Genomic DNA, 22,302 nt, shown 5'->3' with positions numbered 1-22,302 from the left:
CCGTGGCCGGGAGCAACCAAGGCCAGGAGGCGAGTGATTTGGAGAAGGCCACAGCAGGAGTCAGCGGCAGAACTAGCTAGCACCAACAGCCGCCCGGCTCCCCGCTCTGTGCTTTGTCTTCTGAATGAACAAAGCTGCGTCTTAAGTACACATGAGCCAAACTGCCTTTCAAATTGCAGCCATCTACTTGGAGTTCAGATTTGCACAGCATGACATGAATTGGGCTGCAAATTATGCAGAAAACAGCCATCACATCCATCTGTGATGTCAGAATCCTCCAGTACAATGTGACCTGGTAGTATCTGGGAGAGGAGACGCATATTGGGTCTGATTCTTTCCCTATGCAGTACGATGAATATCCTCCCGGCTGCATTTGGCCCAGTGTGAAAAGGTTAAATATGATTGAGGTTATGCCTGTGATAAGCTCAAGAGCAGACTTCACTTCCAAGATTTTTTTTTTTTTTTTAATGGTAGAGGAACTAGAGAAAGAAAACACACAAATACGCTCATACCTAATGGTAAACTGAATTTATTTCCTCTTGGAAAACAATTCCAGTAATCTCCAGGTTCAGACCGCAGAGTAAACATTAATAACAGTAACATACAGGTTAGTTCAACTGATTCAAGAATTTGGCTGTGTGAAATCATTAAGGAAAACCTTGAACACTCAAAGCTTCAAATGTATCCAGGAAAAAAAAATCTTTGACAGTCTACATTACAGCTATTGCATATATAGTGAAGCTACCTGTCACATTGCAAGGCTTACAAATATATATACGGGCCTTATCCAGCTGTGGGGTGCTGTTCTGTGAGGACATCTCTTCGTGGTCTGCGAGAATCTTCGGCAATAAAAAATAGTCTTGGATTTAACCGTTGATATACCAAAAGAGAAATTCTAGGCTTAAGGGTAAATAAAAGGAAGTCCAAACATAGTCTCATTTGTAACGGCTGTTTTAATCTGTCTTCCTCGAAAATACTTTCTCTTAAGCCATTTTGCTCACATTTTTTTTTTTTTATCTTGCCTGAATAGGGCCCAAGTCCACTTGTCTTTATAAGACCATTTTAGTATCAGACGACATAATACATGTGCAACACTTTATATACAAGGAGTCTATCCGGTGCTCAAAAGTTCAAACACATGAACATCCAACAGTTTTGATAATACAAGTTTTATGGTACAATACAATGTTTCTGAATATTATACATTAACAATGAAAGTTTCGTGCAAAGAGTAAAACATGTTCCCTTTTTGTGCCACAAAAGTCATTCTCCTTGAGAGACCGTACTTGCACTAACTGCTGTGTTGGGTCATCGTATGGTTCTGTAACAAAAAAGAAAGAGGGGAAAAAAACACTTAAGTGATCTTATTGTCATCAGACCAAGGATCTATACATGCTGGTTGACTGATAAAGATGTGAACTGTGTTTCTGCACCCCCCTCTGGAGAGGTGCTCGTGGGGACCCCCAGTGAGTACCGGGAGGGAGGGGCAGGGCCAGGGGCCTCTGGGAGGTGAGATGCCTGGCCTGTACCTTTCCTTTTTTCTCTGCTTCTGCCCGGCCTTCCCATAATCCCCTCCTACCTTCCACCATCTCTTCTTATCAAAGTAAGACCTGTTTTTCAAAGACCAGGGTAGCACGATTTTAACAGTTTTACTTATCACTGTGTTATTTCCCTTACAAAAGCTTTAGGTCTCACCACTCTTAGATGGAAACATCTTGACTGCAGAGGCCCTATCTGTCCCTGAATATGGCCTTTACAGGCAAGGGCTGCCTGGCCAATAACCCACAGAGGGGGCAAGAAGCTTCTCTGGCTCCTCTCCCGGGTTTGGGCTCGGGGCTATCACTCCGAGGCTCAGGCACACATTAGGCAGGCGCAACCACCCCCAACCCCAGCTGAAGCAGCCTTTGCGGTACTTGGGTTGTCCACTCTCCATCCACACAGCACGTTCCCTTTCTGAGTGGACACCCTCTTTCTCAACGGTGAGAGGCCAACTGTATACATGGACCTGCAGCCTATGATGGAGGATGGCCCAGACCCAGGGCATTCATTCGAAGCCTAAGTCTGCAGATGGCCTGATTTCCCCCTTCCCTCTTCTGCGTTTCCCCTGAGCCAGGGTCTCCCACCTGTCAGCTTACATACCGTCCCCTGCCCGATCCCTTCTGCTCAGAACCTTGAGGTCTAGCTCAGAATACAACCACTTCCATGCTCATCCCATCGAAAACCGATTTCTCCCTCCTCTGATTTCCTCCTGAGTTATACCGCTCAGAGTTCATACCTTAGGTCTTCTGGTTATTTGTAGGCCTGGCTCTCTCCTTAGGCCAGAAATTCTGGTGTTCATTCATTTATTCATTCCTTCACAAACATCTGTTGAACACTGTATCACCACCTGGCGTGGCCCTCAGCAACGCCACCTTCGTAAAGACCCGGCCAAATGAATGACTGACTAGCTAGGCAAGGGCTACTGAAGGGCACGGAGTGGCCCCTGCCTTGATGCCTTCCAAGTGCACAAAGTCTAAAGAAGAAAGGCACATGGGCACAAAATGACAAAGCAATATGGCAGGATTAGGTCAGAAATGAACACAGAAATGCCACGACAACACCTAACCCTGCCTGGCCTTTGGAGAAGGCTTCGCAGTGGAGGTAACACGTGACATTTGAGTTGAGGCTGGAAACATGAGAACACATTGGGCACTCCAGGCCAACACATTCACATGAGCAAAGGCAAGGAAGCAAGAATACACAAGGTGTGTTGGTGGACCTGCAACTCGTTCGGGTTGGATGGAGTCTCCTGGAGTGTCCTGAACTGAGAGTACCGATGAGAAAGGAAGACGGAGGGCAGTTCGGGGTCAGATTATGAAGAGCCTTTTGTACCTTGCTAAGGAGTTAAGACCTTGTCATGGAGGTGAAGGGCAGCCATGGGAGTTTTTTAAGCAGCGTTTTTAAGCCTTAAAGATCTTCGTTATCTCTTCATTACCCACAACTAGCAAAACTGCCTGCTCTGTGTATACTTGATGAACGACCAGATGCTTGCCCAGTCAGGGCTGAGAGCACCAGTGAGGGAGATGGGAGATTTTGTGAAGAGGACCAAGCTTTCCAGTCTCCGTTTCAAACTTAGCCCATTTTTGGAGCCTGGCAACAAATAATGATGAGGAACATTATTATGTCGCTCTCTCTTATTGAAAACAAAGCAAACCTATTTTTATTAACTCAGTGATTCAGCTGGATCTTTTTCTTTTCTTAGTAGCACTAGCCTAAGTGCACACAGGAACAATTTTTATGCTAATCCTTTCTTTGTATCAATTTCCAAATACTTCTGAAAATTATTTTTCACCAACAGGTAGAAAGGGTAATCAAAATACTGATGAGACCAAAAAACTTTCCTACTTCCTTAAAAATAAACACAATGATGATCAGAGAGTTTATAAACAATACAAAAGCTCATCTGCTCCAAATATTGTATCTGAGCTTTCTTACGCCTTTTGTTATCTCAGAGTCAAGTCTGATCAGGGTTTTCACTGGTAACAAAAGTTACTTAAATGATAGGACACTGATGGGTGGCGGGAGATTTTTTTTTTAAACCATAATCAAAGCTAAAAAAAAAAAATCAATTTAATAACATTATGTTTAAATGTGTAAGCGCCTACAATAGACATTCTGCATTGGATAGGATTCTAGAGGTTAATAAAGGAAGATATACTGCAATCTCTCCAGTGTTGTTATGTGTGCCTCTGTTGAGATGCTGCAAAACAAGAACCTAACACAAATTGGCTGTAATAGTTGGCAGGGGTTGGGTCTCAGACGCTTTCATCCTAAACCAAAGCCATAGAAGCCTCTTCAGAGGTGCAGGGAAATGAACAAATGCATATGAATCACTTATTGCAATGGACCGAAGTTGCTACTATAAAGGAGTTATGCTTTGCATATTAACAGAGAAGAAGATAAATCATTTGAGAGAAGGACAAGATTATAGCGTGTGAAATTCAAGCTTACACAAACATAAAGAGCCCTAATAGAAATAATGTCTAAATGGGAAATCTGGCATAAAACATGGTAAAAGCAGAAAGTTCTCTTGGTGTAGAGATACCAATTGAGATCAATTATTGTCATTTTTTCCCTCCTCCTACCCCACTTTTTTTTTTTAAGATTTTATTTATTTATTTGACAGAGAGAGACACAGCAAGAGAGGGAACACAAGCAGGGGGAGTGGGAGAGGGAGAAGCAGGCTTCTGGCCGAGCAGGGAGCCCGATGCGGGGCTTGATCCCAGGACCCTGAGATCATGACCTGAGCTGAAGGCAGACACTTAATGACTGAGCCACCCAGGCACCCCCCACTTTTTTTTTTTTTTTTGCTCCAGCTCAAATGAGGGCTGAGTTAAGTCTGGCTCACCCCAGCCCGTCCTGGTGGTGAACTGTCCCGTCCTGGTAGTGACTGTCAAGATGGGAAAGGGGCACCCTGCTAGGTGGTCTTGGGTAATGGGCGTATGTGCTTTGACAACAAAAGAAAGGCAGTCCTCAAAGGCTTTCCCTCACCACCTTTGGGGATCCCTGGGCTGTGTCTGCTCCCCTCCCCCACACTTTATTCTGAGTCACTGAAAAGAGAAATGGCCCAATTTCATTTTCTGAAGGAAGGAATGGGTGTCTGAACTGCGCAGGTTGGGTTGGCTTTCAGGGGTTGGAGAGAACAGACTGACAGTGAGAGTTTCTAGACTTCGCTGAGGATCCTCTGATAAGCGAAACAAGAAGTTGCTTCATGGGAGCCCTCTGTGTATTTTTTTTTTTTTTAACTCATAGACATGATTTCTTTCGAAAGGGAGAAAAAGGAGCAAATGGGAAAGATGCACAGTAGAGAAGAGAAGCACTAAGCACAAAGCAAGGGTAGGCCACGAGCGCGGTTCCCTCTTGCTTGGGCTCTTTCCATGACATGGGGCCGGTCCTGAGTCACCGCAGGACCAATGCGGATGCCCAGAGAGGAAAAGAGGCTGCCAGGCCGCCAGCAAGCAGCCTTCTCGGCCTGAGAGTTTTGTGCTCTTTATGTCCAGAGGAAACCACGACACTAGAACACAGCAGTGGGTCACCTCACCACTTTTGCCCTGCAAGTCACAGTCCCCAAAGTACTTGAATGCAATGACAGCTTATGAGGAAAAAGATCTGTTCCAGGGAAGGGAAAGTGTTTTACATAATCGAGGAGAACATCAGCGCGAGTCGACGGGGGCATGTGAGGGGGTGACGATAGAAAAGGAAGTGGGAAGAGAAGAAAACTTCTGAAATCCCACAGAGAGCAATATTCTACTCTACAAAAAGCCATCTCTTGGAGACCCCATGTCTAAGTAACTGAAAATTGCAAACCATTAATCCCAGTTATGAACAGTTGTTTTACACAAGGGGGGCTTATGTTAAAAAAAAAAAACAAAAAAACCCAAATCCACAGCCACCTGAAGCTTAAAAGAAGATCCATCTGGGTAGGATACCTTAATAGCCAGGTTTCAAAAAACCCCCACTCTCCTTACTGTAAAGGGCCCCATTTGGGAGGAGCGTGTTCTTTTTTTCCCTGTAAATGTGAAATTAAACTTAGAAAGCTAAAAAACAGGCAAGGATCTTCAAAATTCCCTTCTAGCACTATGTATTTCTTTTAAAATACGAGATGCCTTTCATTTTACAAGGCTGGAATTCTCATTTGGAGCTTGGCACTCTAACAAATGATTAATTCAGCCTCCTCCTTTCTGAGAGCTGACCACATTTACTGGTCAAACGGTTTAATCCTATTTAAAATGCAATCCAAGCAAAATATTTTTGAATAAAAATAAAACCCCATGATCTCCTGAAACTGCTCACCTTGGCCAAGTTATCCCATTTTCCTGCGATCTTGATGTGAACTGGAATATTGGCACCAGTAACAACGACAAAGTGAACCTTTGGAGGAAAGCCTGGGGAATCTACCTTCCCAGGGAGCAAAAATGAAGTCCCCGCCCCCAAAAGTTGTGCCCACAGATTGCCCTCGCTTGTCCAATATTTTGGCAGGGGACCACGTCTCGTCTGTGCTTTGTAACTCTCTGTTGGCATCGGCAAAATGTTAAGTAGCAATGGTAATAAAAATAAAAACTGCGTTTGAATGGAAGTTTTGTGCGATCTGTTGATTCAAAGATGTTAATCATTTTCACCATGACTTGTCTATTTATAGCCCTTTGTCTTGAACAAATTCTGACAAGCTTTTAAAACTAAGAAAAAGAGCCAGCATGCTATTTTAAAAAGGAATGAAAAAAAAAAAAAAAACCCAAAACAACAAACAACAAGCTTTCCACTAATTCACCATGCCATTAGAATCCCGAATTTAAACTGCAGTTGTATTCAATTTAGATGAGATGTTTTCCAACCAGATGAAATAGTAGGCAATTGTGGCTCTGTAACAATGCAAGGCGGGAAGAAATATAAAGATTAAATGTGACTGTTTCTTTCAACAGATGGTGACAGTGCCATGGCAGCCTGTTGTTTTTTCTTTAGTTGAAGAACGCAAACATCCGTAATCAATCATCACTGATTAACTAATTATATTACCCTTCCTTTTATCACGGGGGTTGGACCTTCATCTGTAAACACTATGGATAATCTGTGTGCTCGGATTTTTCCAGCGGCATATTCCAGCGCACACACAGTCAGGCAGTTACAGGCTGCACACAGAATTCCACATTACCGTCCACCTTGAAGGCCTTACCGCTTTTTAAATTTTTTTATTTTTATTTTTAAACAAAAGCAATTGGTTTCCAACAGGCTGGATAATAAGTCTTTTGACCTGCATTCTTCTTTGACCCATTAAGGTCACCCCTGTGCTCGGGCATCTAGCTGACTTAGGAAATGCCTGCAAGTCCTACATTTCATCTCCTGCCCACTCAAAATACAGCTTTCTTTAAATGTGTCTGTACGGGTCCCTGAAGGCCAAAGAGGCATCCCTGTAGTGGGCAATGGAGGGACAGAAGCTTCTGCCTTTATTAATGAATGCAGACCATTATGAGTCTGGCTGGCTCCTTCCCTGTTCCCAGAAGCATATACTGTACGTGACTTAAAATGCTAGAATATTGACACAAAGCGAGCCGGGCACCCCTAAGGAAAATTACTCCTTGGATATAATGTAGGCTCGTAACAGCTATTAGAGTACAAAATAAAACCCTCCGGGATCAAACTGACATATACCGCATTCCACCTAGTCCTCAAACATTAGAAGAATTTCTTTGTGAAGGCGTTCTCAAGGACAGCATTAAACTGACTTTTGTAGCAATCTGCAACAGCTTTTTGGCTCAGAGCTTTTAGTACTAAATCTCTGGTTTGAATCGATACAAGTACTATATCTTCTACATTAATCAATACATTTGGTTCAATACATGTTCAATTAAATTATACTTTCTAATCAAGATTTTTACATTTCCACCCTCTCTCTTTTTCACCCCCAACTTCTTTTGCTAGTGAAATAGTTTTAAAAGTGTATACAGCTAATGATGACAGGACACGGGTTATTTCCCCCACACTCTAGAGAAAAACTATGGCAAGGGGCGGCCTTTAAGCCTCTTAATGAGGTTAACGGGATGCGAATGTAATAAATGAACATTTTCAAAGTCCCCACAACTACAAAAGTACTCTGAGTTTTAAATTAATTAAAAGCCCATTGCTACAGCTCTAGAAGCACCATTGGTAATGTTCTAAAAATTACACTGAAGACCCAAATCATCCAAAAGTACCAATCAGACCCCATTTTGCCACCCAAAGTTTCCTCTGTCCACAATCCACACACTTCCTGGTGGGAGAAATTTGGGGGAATTGTGTTTTCGTGGACCTTATCTGGTAACCAGCAGGAACACGTAAGTGGGTACGTGCATCTTTGTAAGACTTGTTATATCTTAATGAATATTCTTTAAAAGATAGATATGTAATATTTCCCAAGGTGCCTTGGGAATCTAAAAAACATACTTATGGCCATTTTCATAGCCAGGGAAGTCGACTCGTAATTTTTACTTTGGTAGAATTTACTAAAATGGAGTTCTACTCTTTTGACATAGCAGGGGCATTTCAGAAACTGCCATGATATGCTCTTGCCTCTCTCTCCATAATGCCATGAATGTAGCACTTATGATCATGTTTGCACTGACAGAATGTCCCTTTTATTTTTTCATATGGTGGTACTATCGCCATGAACTTCCAGAGACACTGATGCATTTTCTTTTGACATTTAACACCTCACACGGGCTTGGCCTGACATCTCGAAGCATTTTCCGAATGACACCAAGTTATATTAAAGCAAAAGGTGAAACAGTGTCATCAGAAGTGACCAGAAAAATACAAGATGTTAATGATAGGAAAGGACCATTAGGTTATTTTGTTTGTCCTCTTGCTGGAACAGTTTTATAAAGTTTATACTCCAGGCTAATTTTCAATGGTTCTGGCAATGAAGTTTCCATCACATTTCCCATAGGAAATGATTTCACATCCTAATAAATTTCACTGAAGGACATTTCTGTTATTGTTGTTGTTCTTTGGACATTCATGCTAAATAAGCCTAGCAAAGGATGGCCTGAGATAATCTTGAAGCACGTGGACATTGGCATGTTCATGCGTTTATGTTCAGAAGTCTTGACCATATATTTGTAGCATTAAGTTCTATCTCATCCAAAGTAACCCAAAAGACAATCCAGTAAGTCATTTCTTAGTCTTTATACACAATGTGTCACTCGGTTGCTTCGTTCTAGAGAGAAGCCTACAAATTAAATAGATTCTAGAAGGCCAGTGGGACTTGCCTTTCAACAGCCGACCGTGACACTATTGACCTATTGGGCTGGACAATTCTTTGCCGGGTAGGGGGAGGGTGTCCCCTGCACTGTAGGGTATTCAGCAGCATCTCTGGCCTCTATCAAAAACAGGCCACTTGTGGCAACCATTAATGTCTCTAGGCATTGCCACGTACTCCCTAGTGGGAAAAAAAAAATCACCCCCAATTGAGGACCACTCCTTCACAGTGTTTTGAAAACACATTGAGCTTGCTGTGCCATGCTTGAGTATGCTTCGTCTTCAGTCCAACAGGTTATCTCCTCCATCAAATTTAAAAACAAACAAACAAAGAAGATAGCAAAAGGGACGCATATACTGTGTGGAACTATATCACATGGCATTAAAATATAGTCAGTGGTGAGAATGGGTGATTGTTGAGAAATCGTGGAAAGGATATATAATATCCTTTGAGATATTCAGTAAATGGTATTGCATGTATGAACATTGAGAGTTTCCAGAAAATGTCCACTCGTTCACAACTTACCATCCACGTACCATCAGTGAACAAAGGCCGTACATTTTCACAGCAATTAATCAATGTGCTGCTTTAGGAATATTTGCGATCTAACAAAGGATAAATATTAAACTCTGGAAGTTAATATTTAAGGCATGGATAGTTGAACTATCTACTTTGGACAGACTGCAGAGCCATCATTCTTAATTTGCTGGTCTAGATTTAAGAGCAGGAGTCAATTATACCTGTGAGTCATGAATGCATCAGAGAACCAAAGATATGTTTTCAGGGCGGGGAGGGTCCTAGCAGCATCTGTTCTGATATCTCATTTTATAGACGAGGAAATTAAGACCCAGAGAGTGTAAGCCAACTTTCAAGCTCTTATATCTCCTCCAGTGGCTCAGCTGGCTTTGGGCACGAAACAATTGCTGAGCAGCATCGGCTGATGTGTTCTAATCCCCGGGTTGGACTGGTAGCGAAGATGGTGGACGCTCACTGTCATGGCACTCACCAGTAATGGGGAGGACAGGGTGCTACGGGCCATAGAGAAAGGACACCTCACCTCTTGTGAGAGAGGAGTCACACTTGCCTGGTGCTGGAGTGTGGAGGAGGAGGTTAGAAGGGAATGAGGGGCTCCAGAGGGAGAGTAAGCAGGAGTCAGGCTGAGAGTCCGGGGGTGTAGACTGTCTGGGACTGGAAGTCATCGGTGGGGTTGGAGATCCTTCAGACTGGGCAGGGAAGTGGGGAACCGCTTCAAAAAGAACCTGTTTTCATGACAGATGCTCTTTCTCACAACGTCAAACCAAAGTGGCAAAGCCTATGGTGGTCACCAATGTTGCAAGAATCCCTGCCTAATTCACTTAGCCTTAGTCTAATATGTCTTCAGAAGCCCAAGCAAAGACTAATTTTTAAAGTAATGCCATGTCCAAATTGCTAATGTAGAACAATTTCTAGAATTTTGACAAACATTAAAGAGAAATAAAACAAGCCACTCTGGTCCACCAGTTTCAAAAGGACACTACTGCTGATGGGTCATATGTGGGAAATATTAACATGGCCATAATTCCATTTTTCATTGAGAGCTTAACAATGATAGTGAAATTTCAGTTGCTAGCTGACCCCTATCTGTTTCGCATACCGGCCAGGCTTAAACATTTCCCATTTTGGAACTGACAACAGCACGCAATATCTACTATGTTAAGAAAAAAAAAAAGTGCCAAATTGGAAGTACAGGCTAAAAGGAGCACGATGGCCACTGGGAAATATATTAAAAGTCTAAGGTCTATTTTTGAAAGAAAACCGTGAACTACTTGCTTACATGCAAGGAGCCAAAACAAAATTTAAATCAAAGTATGCAAAGCCAGCAAAAGTGAAAGAGAGGCTGGAGCCAAAAGATGCCGTTCAGATTCTAGAAGTGCAGGCTCCCGGCGTATTATGGGACAGAAGGCTTTGATAGGCAATACAGTCTAATAAGATATTCAGGGATTAAGTCAGTGTTTCACGGACAGATGTGTCCATGTGCCAGTTGTTGCTAAGCTTTAATTTTTCCCCCTGCAATGTTTAATTTATCACACTGGCGCTTTCTGAACTAGAACATCTGTAAACAAGGCTAAGAATGACCTCTTTCCAATTTTACATCCGTGAACAGTGCCCCTTCTTCGTGCTCTAATTTTAGATACCTTAAAGATAAATAAATCTGTGGGAGGAAGAAAAAAGAAGGCTTGTCTGACACTGTAATGTGTTCATCTTGGGCGAATACAAATTTCCTCCCCGCCTGGCTCTTGATGCACGCAACTGACTCGCTGCGCAAGCCGTAGTCAGGCATCCCCTTCCCAGCCAAACGCAATTCAACAAACTTCTGCTAAATATTTAACAGCCTCGTGTAGTAATTAGCAGCAAATAATGGGAGCTTAAATTGATAATTGCTCAGAAATGTCCTCTTGCCAACATTACAAGTTTCCCGCTCCTCCCTTTCCTCTTAGATTTTGAATCCCGGAAGATTTTTTTTTAAGGGACTCAGTTACTGAGATTACCCATGGTGACATTACTTGGCCCATGATCTTGCAGTCAAGTTGGGCTGTTTTGCTGTCAGCTGCAAGGTTCAACCCGCATTACTTATTTTAATTCTGTGTTTGAAATCCATTGCAATTTAAAGTTATGTACCTGAAAGCTGCTGGAACAGGGCATTGATTTAAAAACTGAGTGGCAGGCTTAGGATTTAAACTCTGGTCCACTGGATTCAAAAGGTCATCTGATTAGAATGAGAGAGGCACAAGGCTTGTAATTTATATTCAAAGGGTAACCTTTGTAGGGAGAAGGAGGGAGCAAGGACTCTTTCTGCTTTTCCATTCCATATGGACAAGGATTCCCTTCAACCAAATTCCAATAATTATGAAAAATAGTTTATTGAACTTCGAAAAAAGCAAAAGAAATGCCACTTCCTTGTAGTGTATTACTTCCTTTATTAAAAACACTGCCACACTCTCTAGAAGGTAAACTCATATTAAGAGTAAGTCAAACATGTTATAAATCATTAAAAAATAACAGAAAAAAAAGTCTTTCCCCATCATAAGCAACCAAATGCTTATCTACTAGGGGATTTGCTTCAGTAGATATAAATACAAAGGATATAACTGTGAAAGGACGATGTTTGACTTGCATCATTTACATAATTAAACTGCGGAAGTTGTGTGTGTGCGTACATGCGCACACATGCGTGCACATACGCACATCCACGCCTGAGCCAGATGTTGGCCCGAGCATGTGCTGTGCAGAGGGGGAAAAGTTACATACGCATGTGGGTTCTACAGGCAAAGTCCTTGCTGTTGGCCTGTGATCTTTCTTTCACTGCCCCAAGTAGCCCTTGTTTTAAATTCCGAGAAAGTCCTTTTAACGTGCAAATATTTCACAAACCCAATTCTATTCGGGTGTCTCTGACTTAAAAAAAAAAATACACAACTCTGGTTTGGAGAGAGGAGAAATAATTTCACAGTCAAGGTGGGTGCTTGTTCTCTTGCTTGTTTGTTCCTCTCCTTCCCCCCCTGCATGTTTTTGTGTACTGTAGAAAGGTTCCAGTCCCCTCCCTTTAATCAGCTCCCAGCCCCTCACCCCCTGCAATCACCGCTGGTCCTTAGCCAGTTCACACAGGCACCAAGAGAGGAAATCAGGAATGCTTCAGGGCTATCTCTTCTCCTACACTGAACCTTGTCAGGTCTTTGGGGTAGGTCTGTGTTTTCTCTTGTCCCTCATCCACTCTTGTCTCAGGATCTTTCAGGTCTTACAATGGCAGCGCTGTCCCCCGCTTTCCACGCAGCCAAGAAGAGCCTCTTTGTGATTCTGAAACTCCCACCTTAAACTCCCGGTCTCCTCCCACTTCCTGGGCACCTTTTCTGACATGGCTTTCCAGGTCTCTGTGGGACAGTTTTCTCACCTCTCATGGCACACAGAGCTCCTAGAAAGACGGCCCTTTAATTCCCCCGCACAAAGATGTGCTGTAACTATGGTGAGAGTAATCTATAACCCTCACATCCTTATATAATTTGCTACTCCAAGTTAATTTTAATTCATTACAATAAAGCAATATAATTTAAAAAATAACTCTTTAAAGTGAAGTATTTAACATGATCCTGGAAGAAAGGCCGCTTTGACTAACAGGGCCAGGCGGCAGGCGTGGTGCACACTCATGCAAATTCAAAGGTGAGCTGTAAACAAGTACACACACACAGCAACACCACCCCGCATAAAGGGCCTGGCAACGGGAGGCCTCATTCTAATCAGTCCTCAAAGGAACCTGCCATACAGAAGTGGCACTTATTCTAATTTAAAGCCCTCATGCTTGCTTCAGTGTTGCAAAATTTATAAAAGAATAACTTCATTAAGCCGCCTGGCACTTCAAACACAAATGCAAACCAGCCACAACACAGAAGGGGCTGGACAAGAGGAAGAGAGAGATTCCCAGAGAGTTGTTAACTCGGATATTCAAATGAAGTCTGCATTTGGGCAATTCTCTTCCCGATGATGGAGTTTGACATGCAACTTTCCTTCACCAAGGAATTCTGCTCTTTACTTCTATCCTGAGGCCTGTTGCTGCTAGCAGTCTGCTCAATCACACTGAACATCATTCAGAGGGCTCCAGCAAGCCACGTCCCATGCAGAAATACGTCTGGCAGGACCTAAGTGAACACTATTCAGTGTTCTTTTCCTGGTCTGCAGAGAGGAGATTGATTCTGAATACCCACTATTACAGTTTCCATTTACCGGGTATAGATTTCAGACTCTTCTAAGTTGAAACACTCATGTAAAAAAAAAAAATCCGCCCCCCCCGCCCCCCTTAACTTGGGTCTTTAAGAAAGTAAGCAAGAGTCAGGGCCAAGTGGAAACCATCTGCTTGACCCATGCACAGCACTGAAGAAAAGTTAGTGTCACATCCTAAAACACACACTTCTAAGGAAAATTCTTTGTCTCCCCTGAATCAAAGAAATGCTACAGTAAAATAACTTCAGGCTAGATTTCTAAGCGACAATGCAGTTTGTCAGACACACATCATTTCATGCTCACTGTCAGCATGTTTCTCCAAATCTTTTTTTTTTTTTTTTGGATGCAATGCAAAGACAAATCTAGAAACCTGTTGAAAAACTGCAAGCCTCTGAGGAAGTGTGTGTCACCTACAAGTTGTACTACGCACTGCCATCTAGAGGGATCCCAGTAATGAATGAGCCCTTTCCTGTTCAGGGTTTCTCAATACCCAAGTCCAAATTTGGGCAGAGATTCTGCTTCGAAGAGAATAAGCGTAAGCATTCCAAACTCTCGAAAATGGTCATCCGTGGATGGAGAAGAGGTAATGACCTCAGGGTGAAATCGCTTCAGGTGAATCTCTCCAAAGGCGCACAACAGAAGACGCTTAGCCCAGCTGTCTTTCAGAGCTGTCGCTCAGAGGAGAGTCCTGCTATAGGATACTCACGCCAGGCTGACGAGAGGACAGACTGACACGAGAGATGGGAGCATTCAAGTTATCACCCAAAACAACAACAAAAAGGCAGTGTGATGTGATTCATATTGTTCCTAGGACAAACAAATGCTGAAATTAATTCTCTACAGCTTTATAAATGTTTTTATAGTGCTGAAGGCTCTTTTACTTTCACATAATGCCATAGAGCGGTGAAGGTAAGTTTCTATTATTTTTCTTCTCCATGAATAAAATAGGGCTAATCAGATGGAATGAATGAGCTAATTCAATTACATTGTGCAATAAAATATGGATTATTGATCTTGTGGAGTTGGCAATGCATGAGGCAAATTCAAGTGAATGAAACCCGAAGATCCGAGTTTGACTATTTTTATACATGCTTCAATCTACTAGGACTGTTCCCACTTTGGCAACACCAGCGAAAGAAAACAACGCCAACTAATTAAACCCAGGGCTTCAAAAGGGGACAGATGAAGGGTCAACTCAGAGGGCTAGCGTGGAAGCCCGAGAAGGTCCCCTTAGCAGGGGAGAGATCCTTTGGTAGACTCCTACAACAGAGGGAGGGAGGAGACACGGACAGTCTCTCCCGGCCTGTCTGCGGCGTGGTAAGCGAAAAACTTATTTGGGAGACTGAAATTTACTTCATAGGCATCTTGCTACAAATCCAATCTGGTCCCATCATCAGAACGAATGTATTGTTGTGGCTTTGCGCTTGTGAGGCGGAACTTGTCTGAAATACAGCGCCGGACTGTTCTAGCAGAATCCTTTGGTCTTTTATCTCTTAAAAAAAAAAAAAAGCAATAATCAACCCTGGTTAGAAAGAAAGCAGCTCTGAGTATGAGGGTCACGTGGAACAGAAGGCCTATGCAGCAAACACTAAAGGGAGAAAAGAAGGTGAGCTCTGATATTCGTGTATATTTACACACCTCAGTTCTGCCTTCCCGTTTCCCCTTATAAATCTGCCCCCAGATACTGTGGCATGCTGATTGCTGTTTGTGCTCCACCACGAAGTGCACACCAGACTGTCTCCTGTATTCCTTAGAAACTTCTCCCTGCTCCTCCCTGCAGAGCTAGGCCTTTTCCTCCTTTGGACCAGCTCCCCATCCTCACTACCTTTCCGCGGGCCGCTGCCAAGGGCCACCCCCCGGCCCCACGGCAACACAAACATACAATCTTTCCTCCCCTAATTTTTTCCTAAGAGTCGAAATGGGTTCTGTGTCTTGGTAGGTGTCCCTCCAAAGCACAGGCAAGCGGACGTGTGGCCTGTTTTCGGAAAAGACTTCGACAAAGGGGAGGAATCAGAGATGCTAAACAATGCTGCGCAAAGTTGCAGGCTGCTCGGCTACAGTCCAGAAAATGAATCCAATTTTTCATTCTGTCATTATAAATATTTCATTGCAAATGGTACTGATTTTCTGCAACTGTGGTTAAGCAAAGGGCCTCTGTGTGAATATTTAAGAAAAAAAAAAAAGGAGGAAGACAACGAAGAAGAAGGAGGGGGAATGAAAGGTTAGCAACCAATTAATTTCTTACTTTAAATGTAAAAGATTCTGGGAGAAATTCAACAGTGATGTAGTGTGTGACTCAAAGAAGAAGAAGAAAAAAAACATTTACTCTGCTCTTCTTCTGACAGTTTCTCATAAAATATCTGCAGCCCATCTATCTTTTAGTACTCCAGGCTCCTCTGGAGAGCAGAAAATGGTGGTTTAAAGCTCACTTCAGTGCCAGTCTGCGGGAGATTGCTTTCCACAGGACCCCCGCTGATGGAGGCCTAGGGGAAGAGGCCCAGGAGTTATTCAATCAGCCCGAGACTCTGGGGCGGCTGGGGGTCCTTTGAGGGCTGATTATAAAGCTGCCCTCCTGTTGCCTGCCTCGGAACAGAATGAAATGAGCAGCCTCTTGCTGAGCAGATTCTGCAAGAAGGAATTTCACCTGTCATGGAGTTTGTCAGAATTTCAGGATTTATCTTGGTGCAAAATTAATAAAATACCAACCAGGATTTCAGGCTGACTACTCAGCTGTGTCATCTCAAAGTGATCTTTCACCCAGGAAAACCTGGACAGTGAGCACAGCCATTCTTGCCCTACTTTCCCTTTGGAGGGGGAGCGAGGCTATGTAATACCACCCAGACATCAGGATGAGATTTTTGAACCAATTACACACAAGGCTGAATTACGTGTGGGTGCTACTGTCTTAATGTGTGACCTCTCACCTCGCCGCTGTGGTTCTAAAGCCTCTTTGGAATAAGCCCAAGTCTGAAGCATAAAAAGGCCATTTCTGCAGTTTATAACACAGTAGGTCCCCTATGGCATCACATCTGTTAAATGCATACACTGGTATTTCAGGCCTGAATTTGATTTATCTTTTAAAAAAGAGTACTAACAACAGACTGTGTTAAGAGCACAGATTGTGAAACATTACAGATTAATCTTGGGGCGGCCGGGAACGAGGAGGCGCGGTTTCATCGTTTGTGTGAACACGCATGCTCTCGTGTCCCGTCACCCTCGGGGCTCCCTGTGGGGGTGTGGGTGTGGGGTGTGGTGGGGGGAGGGCCCCGGGGGGGATGGGGCAGGCAGGGGACAAACCTCTCTGCCTGCTCTGGGGCTCCGGGCTGTAGCCAGTTCGGGCGTTTGGCATCTCTACCCATTCTGCTGCAGAAGGTGGCTCGTACCACACAAATCACCAGAGCCACCACAAGTGGGGTTCTGCGAAGGTCAGGGTTTGATCATTTTGAGCTGAGGCTTGCAGAGCCCTGGGGCACTTAGCTTTGGTCCTCAGCGTGGGTGGCATCCCATCACAGATGGGGCAGGGTGTGGGGCCTGGCCTGGCGCTCACGCCACCGGCTGGCCTGAGCCACTGGACAGAGGGCACAAACATTTCTCAGATTTGACTCTGGACTCTGGACTCAGGTTCGGAACAGGCATATCTCCAATCGCAACATCCACCTTGTCTTGCATCCCTGGCCCCCCACCACGCTCAGACCATGGGTGCCTCTTACTAATTGGTGGTTGGCAGCACATCTCCAGCTCGCAGAGTCTGCCACTGGTTTAAGGCAATTGCTGCCTCCCTGTCCATTTTCCGATGGACATTTTCTAAAGGAGACATTAAACAACACTGTAATGAGTTCCTTCCAACTCTTCTCCTAGTTAAATGGCAGTCCCGTTTCGGAGAGCCACCTTTACGAAGCAGTAGTGGCCCGATAATATTAATACCAAGAGATCTCAGGAAAGAGTGAGAAAGGGAGAGGGAAAGCTTGCAAGTGAAGGCACAGATGGTGGGCGGGGACGCAGGGTGCTCAGCAGGCTTCAGTGGAGATGCATTAACTCCACAGAGGGATGAGGGCTGCCCACCAGTACCATCATGAATTATAACTGAGTATGGGAGTGCGGTCTTAGTGCCTGGCTCACAGCAAATAGACTGTTCTATTTTCCTGCCCAATCACCTTTCACCCTTAGAAACTCAAAGCACAGCAAAGCACACTGCTGATATTTAATGGTATTGCCGTAGCCTTTTATGTGTCTAGAAGGCACACAAACTTAGCAGATGTGCCCAGTGGTGTAAGTCAGATAATTATAAAATTAAGTTTTGGCAATGTCAAAAAGGAAACCTTTTACGGGCGATTGGGGTTTCCAGTGAGAGGTAGTCTTCTGTCAGCTGGGGGGACCGAATCAAAGCAGGAGGGGCCGCGAAAGATAGATGCCTGCCTCCTAGCCACGCTGGGTACCGGGGAAGAGCCTCCCTTTTGCTCACTTTTCTCCTCCTCTTACGGGAAGGCAGTTCCTGCCCAGCTGGTTAGTTCTCCCACTCGCTCATTCAATGAAGTTATCAATGAAGGAGGCCTGTTATTTTAGGCAGTTTAAAATTTCACCGCTTTTAAAGGACTTGTTTACCCTGCCTTTCACTCCCGCTTAAAGCCTTGGAGTTGCTGTTCTAAATGACAGCACCGCGAGCGAGTACTGCTTTTAAGCACTATTCATCTCGCCCGCCACATCTCGGGCTTTTACAGAACACTGCTTTCTCTCCAATAAGGGGAACTTACTCTTTCATAGCTGCAGGGCAGAGCCTGTTCCGAGCTGTAGATTCGCTGCAAATATAACAATAAAGGATACAAATGTGAATTCCTCTTAAAATACACGCTTGACTCTGAAGCTGCCTTGCCTTAGCAAACTCGATCAAGAGCAGCCTACCAATCTTTCTCCAAATGCACGGCAACAGCTCATTTCACGCGGCTGTCCGATGGATCGCCACATCGATGGATCAGAAGGCGCTGGAATGAATTCTTTGCTCATTTCAGGGGATTTATAGTTGAAGTCCATGATTACCATCTCTCTTTCTCTAATTGTCACAACAGTTGGATATGGAGGTGGTGTTTTCCAATAGTCGGGTAAAAGTTGGTAAACACAAAGGGTCTATTCTTGGCATTTTGTCTCTGCTAACATGAGGAAGCTGATCCATGTGTGGAGCAAACGTCTAAAATAGGAACATATGTGGGAGTTTAACGTGCCTCTCTGGACTGCAGAATGTTCTAGAAATTGGGATTTCCAGATCTCTCCAAAGGATCTGAGTACAAACGTGGTGAGACAGAGCTCTGTCTTTACAGGACAATCATGCCCGCAGTTTCTCGTTCCCTAAAGGAGGCAGATCTTCCGGCGCCGTGGCAGCAGGCTGTCTTGGCGACATAGAAGGTGGTGGGGCCAGCTAGAGACCAGCCAAAGCAGAATGTGGCAGAGGTGATGAACACTTCCAGGGGGTGGGGAGGGAGGGGGCTGTGAGGGGGCTGTGGAACTGGCCACAGTGCTCTTCAGTACACCCTAGCTGGATGCTCCATAAAGTCGCACTGATGGCAGTTCGGAGATGGCCATCTGTCGTCAACTCTGGGCCAGACAAAAAAATAATGTAATGGCAGATCGCTAACAACAGGGCTGTTGGAGGAGGGAAGGAGTCCTAGAATGAGGAGGTGGTGCTCCATCTTTTAATAGTGAAAACCAGCCATCGATATGAACATCAAGAAATTAATGGATGGAAAATTTTAAAAAACTGAGCTGGGGTATTGTAGAAACAATTCAGATGTAAATAAAGTGGTTTTAGCTTATTGCAATCACCTCTGCTGCCCTTCCTTCAGTCATATTAACCACTTGGTTCTTGAAAATTTGACGAGCAGGACACATGGTGAAGCAGTGAGGGCCAAATTTAGTAAAAGGTGAGCCCACGTTGTGCCTCCAAGCATGCGCACGCAGATTAGGCATTTATTGGTACAAAACGGGTAATTGAAAATGCATTTACTCATTTAGTCCAAATGAGTTCATTGTGACAATCATGCTTATCTATCTTTCTGGATGCTTGCTTAATTTCTAGACGCAGTCTTAGAAAAAAGCAAAATAAAGTTCCTCATCTTTAGATGCACTGTGAATGTTAGAAAATTTTAAACTCCCTTCTTTACTCAAGAAAAACCTTAGCTTTGTGCTACTGCATAGATGTTGGGGGGGGCAAAGGGGGAGAAAGAGAGAGAGGATGAGTGAATGAAAAACAGTCAAACTGAGGTTAGCCATGTTCTATTTCTTTGTCCTATATGATTGACTTTCTGCCTTCAATGGTAAGGCCAATCAATCCTGATTGAGTTATCCAATATTAATAGCTGAAAGTGATCAAAAGTAATGGTGAAAACATAGCACCAATCAATAAATCAATGCAAATGATTCAGTTCCTGGAGATTCGATCAAATAAAAGAGATAGATCAATTTAACCACTGAGCAAATTAAGTGGAAGTTGGTAGAGCACCAATTTACTTCAAAAGCCCCACAGGCCCACAAAACAGAGAAATGAGGTGGTGAAGAAAGGGACCAGTTCCAGACCCACATGCTCACTTGACACAATTTATACTCCTGAGATCCCTGAGGCTATGTGATGTGTTTAGGGGCTGCGATTTCAGCCCCAAGAACAAGAGATACAGAGGTATGAAGGATTGGAGGAAATGGAGAGCCCAGGTACTGCGAAACATAAACCACCTAGGAAGAGGCAGGAAGTACGCCCCCCAAAACTGTGCTCCCAGACCATCGCTACGGAACCCAGCGATGGCAGGCGCAGACAGGGCAATCTGGGGTTCCAATCTGGGGTTCCCCAAGGAAGACCACATGATAAGAGGCAAAGCAGGACAGGGTTTTTGAGTCTTACAATTGGAGTGCGGTTAATGAAAGAAATTTCAAACTCCATTAGAAATAAAAATAAAATAAAATAAGATAATTGAAAAATACACAAAAGTTGTGAGGAGTATCAGAAGCAAAATAGTTTAAGGGCACTTCTAGCTTTAAAGGCACACTTTTCCATTCCTCAAGTTTACAAAAGATCGGCCTGACTCAGAGAAAAATATGACAGCAAACCAAAACAAACCTTTCCCCAACTCACCCCCAGATCCCACCTTGTCTTTGATGGAGGGGCAAGATAAAGCTTTTTATTTTGGTCACCTGTCCTTAATTTAGGGTGTGTGGAGAGAAGGGGCAGGTTGTTTTGAAATACATTTCTGAAAGCAAATATAAATGTTTTGTTTTATGGTTATATGCTAGAAAGAAAAAAGGAAAGAAAAAAGCCCAAGACTCTTTAATCCCTTGAAAAAGATGAATGTTTAAAAATAAGAATTTTAACCTGGATACCAATTAACATGAAACCGTGTCAAGGTATGATTAATTGGTAAATTATTCCAGTAGAACTAGAGCAGAGAGCTAAGGAAAATTCTGACGTGTCTGAGATAGAGATTTCATTTCTGAGTAATGATGACTCTTGATTTTGTTTATTTAGGTCAGCACTAGGGAGCAGGGAGAGGGTCAGGGAGCCAGTGTTCACCCCATGCCTGTTTTGCTCTACACTCTGCACTGAGTGCTCAGCATGAGCTCCTCTGCTGCCCTCTCTCACCAGGATCCTGGGAGTTAGGCAGGAGGCCTTGTTGTCTCCCACATGCCCATTTTACAGATGGCAACACTGAAGCACACAGTTGATAGCTTGTAAGTAGCAGTGACCAAAATCAAACTCTGGTGAGTCTTCTCTGCAACTGACGCCCTTTCCCTTGTACTAAGCTGCCTATAGAGAATTGAAAGCAAATTAAAACAAATGAAAAAACCCATAGAAACTTTTTTTAAACTACTAACTGAGACTTTATGGGTGGCTAACTCTACCATAACCACAGATATCAGAAACACATCCATCCTTCAGAACTGGCTTGAATGCGTCCCACATGATGTCTTTCTTGAGTCTCCCAGCTGGAGAATAAGCATCTTCTCTTGGAATACTTATAATAGTTTATTACATATTAGCTCATAGAATGGCTAATGATATGCATGTCTTATCTTTTCTGGTAGACTAAATATGATCTATTTCTAATTATTTTTGATATGTCATAGAGTGATTGGGATCATGGTCAATTTAAAATGATGAAGTTATATTTTTATAAGTATTTTAATTAATAAATATATTTCCTTAATTAATAATGGCACGGGGACAATAGAAGTAAATAGCGTAGCACTTGTGATTTTGATTATTAACAAGGACTCCTAAATGTCTCATCTTGTATTAGTTAATAACTGGAGACAGAAATTGTATTAAATTTATTAAAAGGCTAGTTGAGGGAAGGAGCTAAGTTAGCCGCTCACCCAGTGACCGGCTCAGCAGCGACATTTCCACGCTGTATTGTCTTATAGGGCCCATCCTACGCGCACTGCTTCATTTTTCTTTCAGAAGTACGATCATAAGACCTGAGCACCAGTTAAGCTGTGGTGTGGAAAAGATGCGTCAAGATCATGTGATTTGGTGGGAAAGTGATTTGAGAAAAGAAAAATAGCTGAAGAGACAATTGCCTATTTAAACAGAAGTGATATCCGACAGAAAATCATGGTGTATCCTTTGGAATGTCAGATGATTATTGCATTTTGAGTGCGGAAAACACTGCATTCATGAGCTAATGAAGGGAAGGGCTGTGTATCACAATAAGCTTTGATTCAAAAGGAATTCAAATACCAGAATCTCAGAGCCTGAAGTTCACGGAGGCCAATCCCCCCTCTCCCTCCTGCTGGAATTCCCTCTA

The 22,302-nt window shown here is 43.4% G+C and overlaps 1 protein-coding gene across 5 annotated transcripts in view; it reads right to left on the bottom strand.

Moving 5' to 3' along the window:
* Nucleotides 1–513: 513 nt before the first annotated feature.
* The window catches only part of ZNF521 (zinc finger protein 521), a 274,395-nt gene continuing 252,606 nt past the window's right edge, over nucleotides 514–22,302 (bottom strand). For all 5 annotated transcript variants that reach the window (XM_034995731.1, XM_034995732.1, XM_034995727.1 and 2 more), the window contains one exon: nucleotides 514–1,321. In XM_034995731.1, coding sequence (XP_034851622.1) covers nucleotides 1,292–1,321 — 30 coding nt within the window. In that variant the 3' untranslated portion in view covers nucleotides 514–1,291. The remainder of the gene's footprint in view (nucleotides 1,322–22,302) is intronic.

The sequence above is a fragment of the Mirounga leonina genome, unplaced genomic scaffold, assembly GCF_011800145.1.
Source record: "Mirounga leonina isolate KUSES-001 unplaced genomic scaffold, KU_Mleo_1.0 Mir_93, whole genome shotgun sequence".
NCBI classification, from domain to species: domain Eukaryota; kingdom Metazoa; phylum Chordata; class Mammalia; order Carnivora; family Phocidae; genus Mirounga; species Mirounga leonina.
Note: the sequence above shows the minus strand (reverse complement) of the source record. Positions and strands in the feature narration are given on the sequence as shown.